Below are 17,158 nucleotides of genomic sequence, written 5' to 3' on the forward strand. Positions count from 1 at the left end.
TAGCAAATCAAGTCATAGTTCATTACTGTTGTGGCCAGATAGTTGTATACAACCAAATCTATTCATGAAAGACAGGAAACAACAGATGGTAGATTGTCTACTCATGTTCAAACATTAATCCATTTGAACTTTGAACTCAGGTACTTGCGCTTGCAAGGCAGGCCACCGAACCGCTGAGCTAAATCCCCAGCCCCTTCAGTTCCATACTTAATCAGTAAGACACACACCAACAGCACACAGAAAAAAGAAAATGGAAGAACAGCTATTAATGTCAATACCAATACTGCTTCCAAGAGGGGAAGCCTGAAACAAAGTGACTACTTCACTGTTTTGAACTCAGGTACTTGCGCTTGCAAGGCAGGCCACCGAACCGCTGAGCTAAATCCCCAGCCCCTTCAGTTCCATACTTAATCAGTAAGACACACACCAACAGCACACAGAAAAAAGAAAATGGAAGAACAGCTATTAATGTCAATACCAATACTGCTTCCAAGAGGGGAAGCCTGAAACAAAGTGACTACTTCACTGTTGATACAGACCTAATTATGGATGGTCAAAGCAATATATACTGGCCATATTTCATTTCCTATACACTGAAACCATTATTTAGAAAGAATGCCAAGATAAAGATCAAGGGGGAGGGTGAACATTTGTTGGACATGAGAATGGTGCTTCTTGCTTTATAAGCAGCATCTTTTTAAAGTCCCACAATAATCCTGTATATTAAATCTCATTTTACAAATGAGGCAAAAGAGCTAAAGCCTGAACATAAGAGTTAGTGGTACTTCCAAAGCTACTATCAATATGTGACAGTAAGTTGATATAGGCCTTAAAAAAAAAGCATATATAACTTATAACATGTTGCATCAGGGGAAATGTGGCAACACTAAGACTAATAATAGCTGGTTGACTGTCAATTTCTAACAACACACACATACGTTTGTTTGCTTGTTTGAGACTGACCTAGAACTCACTATGTAGCCCAGGCTGGTCTCAAACTCACAGCAATCCTCCTGCCTCAGCCTCCCGAGTGCTGGGATTACAGGCATGCGCCACACCTGGCACAATTTATATTTTCAATGCAAAAGAGAAAATCACCAATGAAAGAATTTTTTTGTGGTTGTTTTTGAGACAGGTTCTCGCTGTGTAGATCAGGCTTACCTTAAATGTTGGCAATCCTCATGCCTCAGCCTCCCAAGTGCTGGGACTGCAGGTGTGTGCCACCATGCCTGGCCAAGAATTTTGTGTTAAAAGAAGACAATTTAAGCCGGGTGTGGTGGCGTATGCCTGTAATCCCAGCACCCAGAGGTTGAGGCAGGAGGACTGCTGTGAGTTCGAGGCCAGTCTAGGCTACATAGTGAGTTCAAGGACAGTCAGTCTAAACTACATAGTAAGACCCTGCCTCAAAAAACAAAAAACAAAACAAAAAAACCCCAAAATAAAAAGGAGACAATTTAACCAAATTTCAAAGAAAATAAGCAGGATTATATGCCTGTAATCCTAGGATACAGCAGGCTCTCAAGTCAGAGGCATGCCTGGATAACACATAAGACTATCTCAAACATTAAAAAAATTTAATTAAAAAGTTTGATTGAAAACATTTAAATGTACTATTTTTGCTATCTAGTTTGCTATAAGGACTATAGCACTGCAAGAAATGCTAATAAAATATTGACTACCAATAGAGAAATGCTGCATACAAAATTTATATTTATATTATTATCACTAAAGGATGAATTCTGTTTACTTATTTGCCATAATTTAATTAATAAATGCATTTCTAACAGAACACTTACACTTTCCTCTTTTAAAATATTCAAACAAACATTTCTCCTTGCATATTCTTCCAATTTATTCCTTAATCTCAGAGGTGAAATTGCTGGATCAAAAATCATGTTTCAGGGGCTGGAGATTTAGCTCAGTGGCACTGTACCTGCCTTGCAAGCACAAGGTCCTGAGTTCAATCCCCAAACCCGCCCCCGCAAAATCATGTTCCTGAAAACTTTCAATACAGGTATTTTATAGCCAGGTTTAAGAAGAAACTCAGTAATACTGCATAAATCTTTTTCAATAACGATACTACCTATTTTCAAGCTAATATATTCTAATTTAAAGTGCAATGAATAGAAGAGTAGCAGATATTTCAAAGACACACTGGTTCATCCCCTCAAGGCTTTATTTCCACATCAAGGTGCTGGATAGTCAACCAACTAATCTGAATAGATGTTTAGGTGGTCAAGTAAAAGCTATTTTAAAGTCTGTTCTCATCTCACTTTAATAAGATGAAATAAATTGTCATATGTACTAAAAATAGTTCACTGTTCTGAAACTCAATGCCTGTTTGCCAGAACAATATTAGTGATGCATACTCTATGCATTCTTTCTCCAAATATGGCATCTACCATGCACACTGAAGCCACCAGGCATCTGAAATAACATCATTTTAAATATTTTAAAAAGTCAAATGAATCCAGTTAACAAAATACAAAGTACTAAAATTAGCATTCCAAACAACATTTATTGTTTTTATGATAAAAAGGACTGTGAATTTAGTTTTAACTTTTACTCCGGCAAAATCTGATGAAAGTTCTGTTATTGCAGTGAGCATACCCCATTAGACTTATTTGCCTAATTTCCCTATACATAAAAGTGACCCTATAATCTGATGCTTTAAAAGTTAGTTTTCTAAGTCTGATAACTGTATCTGAAGAAATGAACAAAATAAATTACTTTGGACAATTATTGATCTATTCATTATAAAATATACGGTTCTACAATAACAAAACATCACTTTTGTTGAAATCAAACGGAGAAGTCAAAAATTAAGGAAATATTAAGTTAAGGAATTTTAAAGCTACCATAACCTCAAATACAAAACCGCAAGCATTTTTCCTCTACCATAAAAGATTTTACATTGCATTTGATTAAAGATCAAAGCTGAAAATAACATTTGAAATGATACAGAAGGATCACAAAAAATTAATTCCTAAAGAAACCTGTAACAAGTATTAATTTTTAAAAAACCACACATATATGCTCACTTTAAATGATACTTTTAAAACAGAAATCCAACAATTTTATATTATCTGATATTGTACTTAGAGTGCCATTAAATATAAGAAATAAATTGATAGTTAAAATATTATGACCTTGAAAATTTACACTAACCTTCATTATCCAAAAGAGCTGTCAAAAATCACACAAATACCAGAAAACAAACCTTTTGAAAGCTTTGTTTCTTCTACCACTTTGGTTAGATGCCCCTCCACGATCAGCTTCTCTGCCAAAGAAAATAAATGTTACTATCCAAGCCCAAACAGAGCCGCATTTCCCAGAGCGGGGCTGTGTAACACATTCCATGACCAAATTTAAAGACGATAACATTACTCCTCTGACCAAGCTTGAACAAAAACTTCAACTTGGAAGGGGAACTAAGAGAACTCAAACTATGATAGAGTAATCAGGTCATTGCAGAAAATTGGACTTAGGCAGACAATTTGCCTTTTATTTTCATTAGATTTCACTTTATTTAAAAAGTCTACAACTTTTTGTAAAGAACTGAAAGAAACAATATAACCCTTTTAAAGTCAAAGATATTAAGTAGAAATAAAGGGATTCTGACAAGGTGCTTTATTTAGACTAGAAATAAAAATTATGTTGTACAGATAGTTTACTTTGCCCTGCTGATTTAATGCAGTAGTGATGTCTATAGAACATATGTCAGGATAATGATTAATTTTAGAGGAGCTAAATTAGTTAAAAATTAAAAATGTTATTTTATGGATATTCTCTGTAAATGTATACCTTCTTTATAATTTATCTTAAGTCATATTTTCACATTCTACATTTCACCAAGGAGATAATGTGTCTAATTTTAATATTCTCTTCTTTAATCCTGTATGCCAGCTGGTCTCTTTCAACTGACTCCTTTGCCATATGTAAAATAACTTCCACTGTTTTATTCTTTCAGCAGCTCAATTTGGTCAATGTCTATCACTCACTTATTGAACATTTGAAGAACATTACAACTATTTATTTGCCAAAGCCCACTGTCCTTTTCATAATTTTCATGTCTCACAGACTGCCTATCCTTGTCTTCTTAAACACAAAGGTCAAAGGAATAAATTTAGATAATTTTTTTTTTGGTACCAGGGATCAAACTCAGGATCTTCCTCTTGAGAGGCAGGCAACAGCACCACTGAGCTAAATCCCCAGCCCCAGATTTAGATAGTTTTAAAAGGCATTAGCTTTGCAAGATGTAAAATGTAAGTTGTCCTACCTGTCCTGTCTTTTTTTTTTTTTTTTGGTACTAGAGATTGAACTTGGGACCTTGTGCTTGTGAGGCAGGTGGTAGAACCAATGAGCTAAATCCCCGGCCTGTACCTGTCCTCTTATTTCATTCCATTCCTGAAACTCACTTCCTCTAGGCAACAGCTTCTAACTTTTAGCCATTTTTTCTGTTATTTACATTTGTTTTTTTTTTTTGGTTTTTTGAGACAGGGTCTCACTATGTTGTTGAGACTGACATGGAACTCACTATGTAGCCCAGGCTGGTCTCGAACTCACAGCAATCCTCCTGCCTCAGCCTCCCGAGTGCTGGGATTACAGGCATGTGCTACAACACCCGGCACATTTGTATTTTTAAATAGCACATTAGTTTAACTTTTCCATTTTAGACCTATTGACAATCTTTTTTTTTTTTTTTTTTTTGTATTGGGGATCAAACTCGGGATCTTGCACTTCTGAGACATGTGATGGAACCACTGGCTAAATCCCCAGCTCCCTACTGACAATCTTATACATTATTAAGCCCTCATATTCTACTATCATCCTAATAAGCTATATTTTGCCAATTTAAAAATAAGTGTTTTTATGGACTAATTTAGTTTTACATATGAATCATATCATATATCTATTTCCTTTTGTGCATAATATTTAGTATTTTTGGAATTTACAGCATCATGTTCAGTTTTATTTTGATATATCTATCTCAAACACAATACAAGTTCTTAACCATAAAACTCATGACACTGTCAAACATAATAGGGTAATTAACCTAGCTTTAGTTAGGATAATTAACTGCTTTAGTCTGGGCTGTATTCTGTGCACAATGCCCTGTCCTTTCATTCTTAATCTTCCTCTTCCTATTTTATTCCCTTGTCTTACTGTAATATATCCTCTGATAATGTCCAGAAAGGAAGCGACAGAGCATAAATGTTTTGTGACTTTGTTTCTCTGAAAATATTAGTATTCTACTCTTGTATTTATTTGGTTATTAGTTTGGTCAGATACAAGATTAGAGAACAATGTGCCCTCAGAATTATTTTTTTTCTCTCTCTCTTTTTTTTTTGAGACAGAATCTCACTATGTAATTCAGGTTGGCCTCGAACTGTGTGTATAGCTCATGCTGGCCTTGAACTCTCAGCGATCCGCTTGCCTCAGCCTCCAGAGTGCTGGGATTATAGCTGTGCGCCACCATGCCCGGCTCCTTCAGTATTTTGAAAAGTTTGTTCCACTGTCTTCCAACTTACAGCTAGAAGAAGTCTAATGACAGCCTGGCTCCTGTTCCTCAGCATCCACAACAGAGACGCCCGGTACTCAGCAGGACTTGATCCACCTGGCCTTTCTATGCATGTGGGCGCACGGTACACCCCAACTCCTGAGCACCGAGGAAGGCTTGCAGTACTCTTACCAGCCAGGGCTAAAGCACTCAAAGATGGTTTCCTACCTTTTTTTTCACTTCCCACTACAGGAACTCAAGAAATGTGTGGAGACAGAAACATTTTAAGATGGTAAAGATTCCATTAATCTAGATCCTTAAATAACATAAGGAGCAGTGTTCTCCCTCCCATGGACATGAAGCAGGAGTGAGAAAGAAACACTTGTCAACTTAAGCTATTAAGATTTCAGCCCAGTATGGTCAAGCCCAGTGTGATGGGACACAACTCTAACCCAACAACTGGGAGGTGGAGGCAGGAGGACTGCAAGTTGAAGGCCATCTTAGGCTACATAACAAGTTCAAGGCCAGCTTAGATGACACAGAGACACTGTTTCACTCCCCTTCCTCAAAATCAGTATTTGGTGATGGGGAGGGCAGGAGAAAGGGAACAAAAATATTTGAAGATTTACAGCTATTTCATAATTTGGCTCATTACTAATATGAGAATCTTTGTTTCTCTCTGAAAGTTTGCACAATCTTTCCTTTATAATTAGTGCTCTTAAGTTTCATATTCCTCAGTATATGGTCTTTTTTCCCCTTTCCTACTGACAGTGAAATTCACACAACACAAAATAACCATTCCAAAGGAACAATTTAGTATCATTTAATATATTATGCCATGTAACAACCATCTCCATCTAGTACTGAAATATTCTCATCACCCAAAGAAAGAACCATATCCATTCCACATTTACTCCCCATTTTCCTCCCCAGACCATGGCAGTCCTTGTCCTCTCTGTCTGCTTTCTGCCTCTGTGGATTTACCTATTCTTTATTTATATCTGCGTGAAGGCAAACTGTGACTACCCATTATGCCTACCCTTCCCAACATACTATGAACTTCTGGGGGATGTACAAATTCCTTCAAATATTCATTGTGTATGAAGTGTATAAAGCACAGTACTAGGTATTCTCCATGTACTACAAAGATAAATGTGACAAAAAAAGAGATAAATGTGATAAATCTAGGAATTTAGGGTTTAGTGTAAGTAGGGAGGTATGTCATCAATAACTTAATTTCCAACACAAATCTGACACACAATGGGCATTCACAAATGCCTATTACATGAATAGAGCAAATAATAAAATAGTATAAACACAGACTTTGAAAACTCTTCTAGCTTTTCTCTAAAGATCCATGTATTAACTTATTTTAAAAATTATAAACCCACATCAGAAGACTGTAATTTATTGCTCAAAACTTTCATTCTTAAAACAAAACTGGATGCGCCCTCTATGATCTACAAGGGTCTGCCCCAGAGGTCAGCCAACTCCACTCCACTGGGTCACATCTAATCTTCTGCCCCAGTACACAGGGTTTTGTGTGAACACAGCTGGGCCCATTTATTTACATAATGCCTTGGAAAAACTGAGTAGTTGCAAAAGAGACCTTGTAGAGCCTATAAAATCTAAGTATTTTCTATCTGGTCTTTTATTCTAAAGAAGCATTTGTTCTAAAACTCTAATCTTAGTTTTAGGACATCAAATGGCTAGTTTATATGCTACTGAAATGAGCACACAACTTACACAGTTTAATGCCATTTCTAATTTCTTCTCCTTTTTTTTTTTAAACTGGGGATCAAACCTGGGACTTTGCACTTGCAAGGCAGGCAAAGGCACCACTGAGCTAAATCCCTAGCAGTTTAATACCATTTCTGTTCAGCCACATACTATCATTGTTATGCCCTGTCACCTTATATTCTTTCATTTCTTCAGTGGACTTAGAACTACCTGACATTATTAGCTTATTAGTTTTTGTCTCTTCAGATATAAACTCCACTATGAAAAGCTTTGCCTCATTCACCTTTTTTTTTGTTTTGTTTTTTGAGACAGGGTCTCACTATGTAGTTGAGACTGACCTGGAACTCAATATGTATCCCAGGCTGGTCTCAAACTTACAGTGATCTTCCTGCCTCAGCCTCCCGAGTGCTGGGATTACAGGTGTGCACCAGCATGCCCAGCTGTCTCATTAACTTTTACAAAGTGTTTTTTTGGTACCGGGGATCAAATTGTGAACCTGGCACTTGCAAGGCAGGCAGAAGAACCACTGAGCTAAATCCCTGGCCCCTTCATTCACTTTTAAAGCTCCAATAGCTACCATGATGCCTGGTACATATGTAAATGTGTAGAACTATTTGTTGAATGCATGGATTAGACATCTATTTTTAAAGGAATTAAATTTGGAAAAAGTATTTGACTGTTTTCCTCAACCTAAAAAATTAAGAATAACCATACATAAAAAGTCAATGGTATTGCTATATAAGTGCTAAATACTAACCAGCTGCTCTTATTATCACTACTGAAATTATATTTGATCTTAGCCAAAAGGCCGAGAAGTGATTATTAGTATTGAAACTCAGGTTATATAATCAGATCTGATGAATCCCTAGTGATCTATAATAAAAGTGGTCTATAGTTCTGTGATAGTTTTTAAATTTCTCTAAGCATTGTCTCAAACATGTAACAATCTAAATGCTTTGGAATAATAAAAGTCACTACTGTAAACACAGAATCAAAAGAGGTTAGAAACAGATTTCTGCATTTGACCCTATCCCCACCAGAGACTCAAAAAGAGAACTTCCTTGAAGTGAAAACCATGGGTCTTGAAAGAGCTGTCTGGCTTGGAAGTATGAGAAAGAGAAAATAAAGTAAGAAGATTTCTCTTTTAATCTCCTCCCTTTTTGAGGGTTACTCTAGAGAAATGATTATTCATTTTTCTCCTATTTTAAAACTTTTATTGTGAAAATTAACGGACACAATATAGTATAAAGTACAAAGGTGTATGTTGATAAATTTTTATAAAGCAAATTTCTATGCTACCACAGCCCAAATCAACAAACAGAACTTTCTTACAACTTCTAAAGCCCTCCACATTCTCCTTTCCAGTCAAGACCCGGCCTCTTCCATAAAGGTAAATCCTCTTCTGACTTAGATGGTATTTAAATTTCTCAAGTTTCTTTATGGCCAAATTACTCAAAGAAGTGTGATTAAATAACATAACTTTAGTGGTTCTGAATTTTATATAAAGTGAATACATTCTATATTCTTATGTATCGTATCATACTTGTTTAACTCAACAGACAGCAGTGTATTTAACTATCTGACTACTGAAGGCCTTTTGGGTTATTTTATGTTTTAAACTAGTAGCGGGGCATAGTGGTACACACCTGCAATCCCAGCACTCATGAGACTGAGGCAGGACAGCCTGGGATACACTGTGAGTTCAAGGACAGCCTGAACTACATAGTGAGAACCTGTCTCAAAAGAACAACAACAACAACAAAAGTGTTACACTATTGTGAATTTTTGTTTTTTTTGGTACTGGGGATTGAACTCAGGACCTTGCACTTGCAAAGAAGGTGTAGTGCCACCGAGCTAAACGCCTGGCCCTAACACTATTGCAAATACTGCTGTAGGGAACCCATGAAAGAGCAGAATTGAAGGTATAATAAATTTGACTACATTTGAGAACCATCACCTAAACATTCAGTCAGAAAACGTGATGGAGATGGAAAAGTTGAACAGAAGAGAATCAAGCTGATTTCTTAAATGACAAAAATGAATTATGTAACTAAATTACTATTTGTCACAAAATAAAAACAAAGAACAAAGAAAAAAATGAAGTCAAAAGAAGTTCAAGTGAACATGGGTGCACCAAGACTGGACTGAACTGTTAAAAGCTATATTCTTTAAAACCAAATCCAGTATGTAGTCATATTGGAAAAAAATCTGATAGAAATGTTGTAAAATTGGCTGACTGGGGAAATAATAAGTACAAATAAGCAACCTTCTAATGTACCCTAAATCAGACTCACTAAGGAAAAAGAAAGAAATGAGCAGAGATATGTAATGGAGATATAACCTATGATGAAGAGGAAACCATGCCAAGTGTTTTCTATTCTTTGTCATAAACAAACTCTTTTAATTAGGGAAATAGATTTTTTTTTTTAAATACTGGGGATCGAACTCAGGCCCTTGCACTTCCAAGGCAGGTGCGAGAACCACTGAGCTAAATCCTCAGCCATAGGGAAATAAAATTTTTAAAAATGAAAGTTTAAAGCTGTTCTAAATAGACTACACAATTGGAATAATCCTGAGATTGTTCAGAGAGGCTGATCTCATAGAGTGATGAAAAGTAAACATTCAATCATACAGTAATGCTGACTGAATGCCTTCCTCCAAATAAGGCAATGTCTATGTGAGAGCAAAGCCCTAGCAGAAGGAGGGAATGAAAGAAGCACACAGAGATTAGTGACCATAGTTCAAAATGGGGATGGGACTCATAGAGAAATTTTTTGAAAATCAGAAAAAAAAAAAAAAAACCCAAGAAATAAAACATTAAGAGAATTAAACTTTAGTCTAACAGTAATAGCAAAAGCAGTAAACATCAGGCTGGGGATTTAGCTCAGTTGTTCCAGCACCTGCCTCGCAAGCACAAGGACATGAGTTCATTCCCAGTACCAAAAAAAAAAAAAAAAAAAAAAAAAAGCAGTAAACATGGATGAAGAATAGAAAAACATGAGGTTCATGTCAAGGCACTTGCTAATTCTGCCATTAAGAGGGAAACTGCCCTGGGCAGTTAAAAAATCAAATAATAGATGGGCATTGTGGGGCATGCCTATAATCCCAGCACTCGGGAGGCCAAGGCAGGAGCATCACTGTGACTTCCAGGCCAGCCATGACTACATGAGTTCAAGGCCATCCTGAAGTACACAGTGAGAACCTGCCTTCAAAAATAAGAAAAAAAATCAAATAATAATAAATGCTGCTGGGCATGGTGGTACATGCCTGTAATCCCAGCACTGGAGAGGCTGAGGCAGGAGGATCACTGTGAGTTCGAGACCAGCCTGGGCTACATAGTGAGTTCCAGGTCAGTCTCAACTACATAGTGAGACCCTGTCTCAAAAAAAAAAAAAAAAAATTGCTGATGAGACCGTGAAGGGGGAAAAAGGAACTCTTTGTGGGTGGGAATGTAAACCAGTACAATCACTATAGAAATCAGTATTGGAGATTCCTCAAAAAACTAAAAATAGAACTTCCATTCAAACTATGGGAAATCCAAAATATAAATAATTGAAAGATCAAACTAAAAGATAGAGAATAGAAAATGGGGAGATCTTTCAATTATTTACACTTTAGATTTCCCATATAAGAAAAACCACACGCTATTTAAGCTTATATCTCTGTGATTTACTTCACTTAACATTATGGTCTTAAGGTGCATCTATTTTCCTACAAATGACACAAGTTTATTTTTCTTTATGGCAGAGGAGCACTCCATTGTGAATAATTACCATACTTTCTTTATTCATTCATCTGCTGATGGATGTACAGGCCACTTCCAAGATTTAGCTATAATGAGTTGTGCTGCTATAGACATGAAAATGCATAAATGACTAATGTGATGTCTTTAACTCTTTCAGGAAGGTATCTAGAGGGGGAACAGCTAGGTTGTAAATGAAACCAAGAGATAGAGGGAGGGAGCAGGGGAGGGGGAAGGGAAGTAGAAAGAATTAAGATTTGTTTTGTACATGTACCACCTTCCTCATGAGTAATGTAATCATTATGTACTGTAAAAATGTACTAATAAAAAAAAGTTTCACTGCTAAGTTACTTGCTAGTTCTAGATTTTATGGGGTGAAGCTCTTTTTTTTTTTGCTCCCCACCCCCCCATTTTCTTTGTACCAGGAATTGAACTCGGGACCTTGCACTTGTGAGACAGATGGTAGAACCCTGAGCTAAATCCCTGGCCCTGATGAAGCTGTTTTTTTACAGAATATTTGCTTTACAGTTCAGGAGTTATCCAAAGGTTTTATTTAAAATCTGTTAAAAAAATAAAAAAGAAAAAAATAAAATCTGTTTAAAGTCCAATCTTTTTAACTGAGATGAAGAGCTTTCCTCCAAAAATAAAATAAAATTTTAAAAAAATCTGTTTTACCATGAAAGGAAAACAAATTGAAAAGTGTTTCATACATACTGTTCTTATGGATTCATAAACTGAAAAACAAATCTATCAATATAATAAAGGTAAGACATGAAGGAGCCACCAGAAGTGACCTATTTTCTAATTTTTAAAATACAAAGCGAACTAATTCTATATAAGAACTAGTAAATTATGAGGGCAAGGTATTTAACATTGGCTTTTTAAAAGACTGGAAACAAAATTGTGAAGTGTTACTCCAAACTGAATAAACTTCATAATCAAGATCATGAATCAGTCAAAAATCCTATCAAAAAATCAGCAATGCCTTTCACTGAAAATAGCAGCAAAAAAGTTTGTGTGACCTTGTTAATGAATAATCCAAAATTGTTTCAAAAGTGCTTACAATAGGTTCACTTGCATAAGACATTTGCTGAATCTGACTTGCTTACTGCACAATGGAATAAAATAACAAAACGTCCCTTCTGACAACAACATCAAGCCACAGGGAGCCCTTACATGTCAACTCTGGCTATCCAGATTTAAGGAACCAAACAGATATGGAAAAAATTGAGATAGAAATCATTAATAACTAAACCATTGCTATTTGCTACCCGAAACTGAGAAAGCAAGCTGATTCCAATAACAGGCCTCTCCCTAGTTACATGAACTTGCAGTCTAAAACTTTCACCATCTGTGCTCAGAGAGCCAGAGAATTCTGATGTTTAGGTATAACTGCACTTTTTCTGATCTTCGGTCTAGCTTTGTATATAGGAATGCTTATATTTTTATTTTTCTATGTACCACATATTTAGTGTTTTCCCATGCAATTACATAGTCCTTATAAACACCTTTTTATTAATAGCCCACTGAGAGGACTTGCCTCAATTAACATAACTTCTGTGATATCTGCTATGTTTATTTGTCCATTTTCTGCCCCATAACAATGATGCAGTGAAAATCTCCCAACAGCCTTTTCTTTTAAAAATATTGTTCTATGTTAAAACTACAGATATAGGGGCCGGGGATTTAGCTCAGTGGCACCGTGCCTGCCTCATAAGCGCAAGGTCCTGAGTTTGAACCCTGGTACAAAAAACAAACAAAAAACCATAGTTATAAAACACACAAACCAAAACAAAACCCAAAACTATAACTAAATATTACATAGTTATTATAAATGGAGTTTTGTTTTGTTTTTTTCGGTACCAGGGATTGAACTCTGGTGTTTGTGCTTGCAAGACAGGCGGCAGAGCCACTGAGCTAAATCCCAGGCCTATAAATGTAGTATTTAATAACAATTAGACATTAAAGTTTTTGTTCTCTCTCTTTTTTTTTAAATAAGAAAGGGAGTAAGAGTAGAGTAGTGATCTTATCACTAAAAAATAAAAGGGTGGGGAGTAAAAGGGGGCCAGAGATTTAGCTCAGTAGTGCCACCGCCAGAGATTTAGCTCAATAGTGCCACCGCCCGCCTCCCAAGTACAAGGTCCCAAGTTCGATTCCCGGAACAAACAACAACAACAACAAAAAGTAAAAGGATTTCTGAAACTTGTAACTCAGTAAAACATTCTTTATCTTTTCTTACTTCTTTGGGCTCAAATTATAAATTCTATAATAAAAATCAAAAATAAAACTAAAATTCAAAATACAGATAACCCATCAAAGAACGATATGTAACAAAAATATAAAATCTTTCTTCTAAGTATTTATATTTTATTTTTTTAGTTTTCTGAGACAGGGTCTTACTATGTAATACAAGGCTGGTTTTGAACTCTCTGTGAAGGCAATCCTTCTGCCTCAGCCTCCAGAGTGCTGGGTTACAGGCATGTGCTACCACACCTGGCAAGTAAATATCTATATATATGTAAGGATTTATTTATATACCTAATATAAATATAATTTTTATTTTATTTTTGGAGACAGGTCTTGCTACATTCAGGCTGGCCTTGAACTCACTATATAGTCCAGGCTGGCTTCAAACTTATGGCAATCCTCCTGCCTTAGCCTCAATATTTATATTTTAGATTTTATACTCTTTTACTGGTTTCAGCAATTATCAATTATCTTGTCCCAAGTCACTAAGAAAGTTTCCTGTAAAAGTGAGCTTTTCAAGTCAGAAAAAAACAAAAGGATGCTCTAAGGGCCAGGGATTTAACTCAGGGATTTAACCACCGCCTGCATCGCAAGCACAAGGACCCGAGTTTGATCCCCAGTAAGAAAAAAAAAAAAAAAAAAAAAACCCTAAAAAGCATGCTTTATGAATATTATTTTGAAAGAAAAAATATACCACATTTATTAAACAAATTGCCTCAAATTAATATTAAATTGAATAGTACCTAAAACTGGCAAAAACAGAAGCTCTACTAAAACCATTTAATGAAATTTCATATTGCATGAAATATCTCTAAGGAATGTAACATTTGATCTGTTGAATTTGCATCTTCTGTAATTAAAAGGCATGACTATTACAAACTTCAAGCTCCTAAAATTTAGTTGAGGATCAATTATGTCTGTACAACCTACAAAATGAGGTAATATGTAAATAATTTTGGAAAAATCACTCAGAGAGAGAGACAGAGAGAGAGAGAAATATCTGGTAAGAATAAGTATATAACCTATCAACAAACCTTTATGTGGTGACCTTCACTTATCATTAATAAGATCAACAGAATAGCACAACGCTTTGTTACAGACTTCAGCAGGTACGTGCTTTTCAAGTAAAAAGGAATTCATCAGGGGTCTAAATTTCCTCAAATGGTAATTTATCTTTAAAATATTCTTCAGACACAGAAAATTAAATGTTGCATTATTTCTCTTTTATGAAAAACCCAAAGCATAAGTAATTTAAGGAGCAAAATAAAAGTGGGATGACAGGAAGCAGGAAAGTACTTTGTGGAGATGGGAATGGGGTTTAGGGATGGGGATAAAGGAGAAGGTTGGGAGAAGAAGGGGAAGTGAAAATGAAATGTGCCATTTCCCCAAATGAAGATAAATTAGCAGGTCTCAAGAACACTACCAATAAAAAATAAATTCCCAACAATAGCCTTATACAACTTTCCAAGGATAGATAGCTGGCATCGAGACTGTGGGACAATCTTCTGTTACTCCTTCCATAGAAGGAGAAAGCTCCTGCTATCCTGAAGGCCATCTTCAGAACTGAGTGCCCAAACTGAATAGCTGATTGTATGGTTACACTTAATCTACAAGAAATTTATTTAAGAACTTAAAGTTCAAAGGTGGAATAGAACTAGAACTTAATGAAGAGATAGTAATAACTGTTCACATAGAAAATTTAGGTGCTTCACATTCTATCTTAATTCTCTGATCAGTAATGGTTCTTAGTTCACAAGTTTGAAATTTCTTCTTTGTGTGTATGTGGCTAGTAGGAAATGGTCAGCTTTATCTGTGAAGGCAATTGCAATAGGAATATTTTTCTCAATACAGAGAAATGAATAGTATAAAAAGGTTCACTGTTGTCTGAAGATGGCTCTTTGTGTGTTCTGTAACACATTGAAATCCTCCTCATTTTTTCCTCTCATTTTTCCATTTTAGCCCCTGACTTCATTAAAATGTGAAAAATACTCTGTACTCACTCTGGCATTCTATGAATTGATGAATAAAAGTGCAGTCCCCGCCACTCTTTGAAAGCAAGTGCTCTAATAAAGAAAGAAACACCTTTAAGGATATAGTTTGTTGCTGTCTTTGAAATCCAACAGCAAAGGTAGGAAAACTGAAATGTATTAACATGGGTAACTCTGACGGAGTAATAAAAGCTGAATATATTTTGATACTAGGAGCAGATATATTTTGGAGTTAAAGAATTGGAAGTTATGATTATGCAATCATGAGTTTATACCCTGAATGGTTAGCTTTTAAAGGTGCAGTTTTTATCCAAAGAGCTCAAAAAAGGTCACCCAAATATATTGTTTTAAAATGTTTCTCTCAAAAAAAGTTCCTCCCTACTCCCTGCCCCCCACAAAGAAAGCAAGCTAAATAATTGCTTCTCCCAGCTCAGTGAAGTGGTGCACATCTGTAATCCCAGTGTTCTCGGAAGCTGAGGCAGGAAGATCACAAGTCTGAGCCCAGCTTGGGCAACTGAATGACTCAGTGAGATTCTAAACTGGGGATGTAGCTCAGTGTGAAGGCCCAGGGTGCAATCCCAGCACCACCACTGGAAAAAATTTTTTCTCACATATTTAAAATACACCTTTCTTCACGCTTCTTGAAAGCTTGTACTCCTAAATAATTCTAAAATTTTAGACTTTAGTAATAATTTTAAAATTTTATATTTGTTATTACTAAATTAATCAAGTGTATATGCTCTATCAGTCACTCTTCAAAGCTACTTAAGAAGCAAAAAGTAAAAACTTTATGAATATTAGAAAATAATTACTTAAAATGTTGAAGAAACTGATGTAATACTTTAATTTTACCTTTATTTTCATTAATAATCTTCCCTTGAGTAATCTGTGCCTCTTATATGATTAAAAAATGCAGTGTTTATCTCTGCCCAAATGATTAAAATAAGTGTCTTTACATTTTAAAATAAGAGTTTCATAAATGGTTTTTCTCAGGTCAAACAGAATTTTGTATTGTTAAAAAAAAGTAGATGGAGAGAACCAAAATCTAACAGTGGTTTAATTCAAGTTTCAGCCTTTTTCTTGCAATAATTTTATTTACTTTGCTTCTGAATCTAGATAACATCCTTCATTACATATTTGCATCTTTCAAAACTACCAGATTTCATTTATTTATTTATTTTTGTGCCAGGGATCAAACTCAGATCCTTGGGCTTGTGAGGTAGGTGTGCCACCAAGCTAAATCCCTGACCCCACATTTTGGAAATATATTAAAATATATTAAATATATTAAAAATATATTTCAACATGATGACTATCTGGAAGGCATTAAAGCATTGAAGCCTGTGAAAAAGGACACACAAGTTAGCACTATTCTCATTCTAAAACCTTTCTCTTCCCCTGCTCCACTCTTAAGTTATCTCAAGTTGCATAAGATGCAGACAATGTCTACTTTGATAGTGTCTCACTCTCTCCTGACATCCTTCTTGTTAACTGCCTTTTTCACTTCTATTCTAAAATTTATCATTTACCTCTTAGCTAGTTGTATGGTGCGCAAAGCCTCCACTTTACAGTCACCATCAGGGTAAGACAAAAACACAAAATAAGACAGATACACCCCATGTCTGGGAGAGATGAATATGTTACATACTTAGAAACAACACAGCATTAACTCTAAAATGCTAACTCCAATAGAAATTTGAAATTACAAAATTTTAGATAAATAGAATTTGCCACCTGAAGCCAATTAAAGCAAAACAGAAACCCTCAGCAGAAAAGTAACTGTCAAGATAAAAAGTTATTTTACACAAAATCTATCTAAGCTATGACATTTTCAGAATTCAAACTGTAAGGGGCTGGGAATTTAGCTCAGTGGTTCTGCCACTTGCCTGTCAAGCGCAAGGTCCTGAGTTCGATCCCCGATACCAAAAAAAAAAAAAAAAA

At 35.6% G+C, this 17,158-nt stretch overlaps 1 protein-coding gene across 24 annotated transcripts in view; it reads right to left on the reverse strand.

Moving 5' to 3' along the window:
* Slmap (sarcolemma associated protein) overlaps positions 1-17,158 on the reverse strand; it is a 140,755-nt gene that overhangs the window by 37,045 nt on the left and 86,552 nt on the right. For 15 of the 24 annotated variants that reach the window (XM_033756942.1, XM_033756934.1, XM_010612742.2 and 12 more), the window contains 2 exons: positions 15,230-15,292; positions 3,221-3,280 (listed from right to left, as the gene is read on the reverse strand). In XM_033756942.1, the coding sequence (XP_033612833.1) occupies positions 3,221-3,280; positions 15,230-15,292 (123 nt within the window). The remainder of the gene's footprint in view (positions 1-3,220; positions 3,281-15,229; positions 15,293-17,158) is intronic. The other 9 variants (XM_010612753.2, XM_010612751.2, XM_010612750.2 and 6 more) reach the window with 1 other exon arrangement.

This window comes from Fukomys damarensis, unplaced genomic scaffold (genome assembly GCF_012274545.1).
Source record: "Fukomys damarensis isolate Sample0158 unplaced genomic scaffold, DMR_v1.0_HiC HiC_scaffold_28, whole genome shotgun sequence".
Lineage (NCBI taxonomy): Eukaryota > Metazoa > Chordata > Mammalia > Rodentia > Bathyergidae > Fukomys > Fukomys damarensis.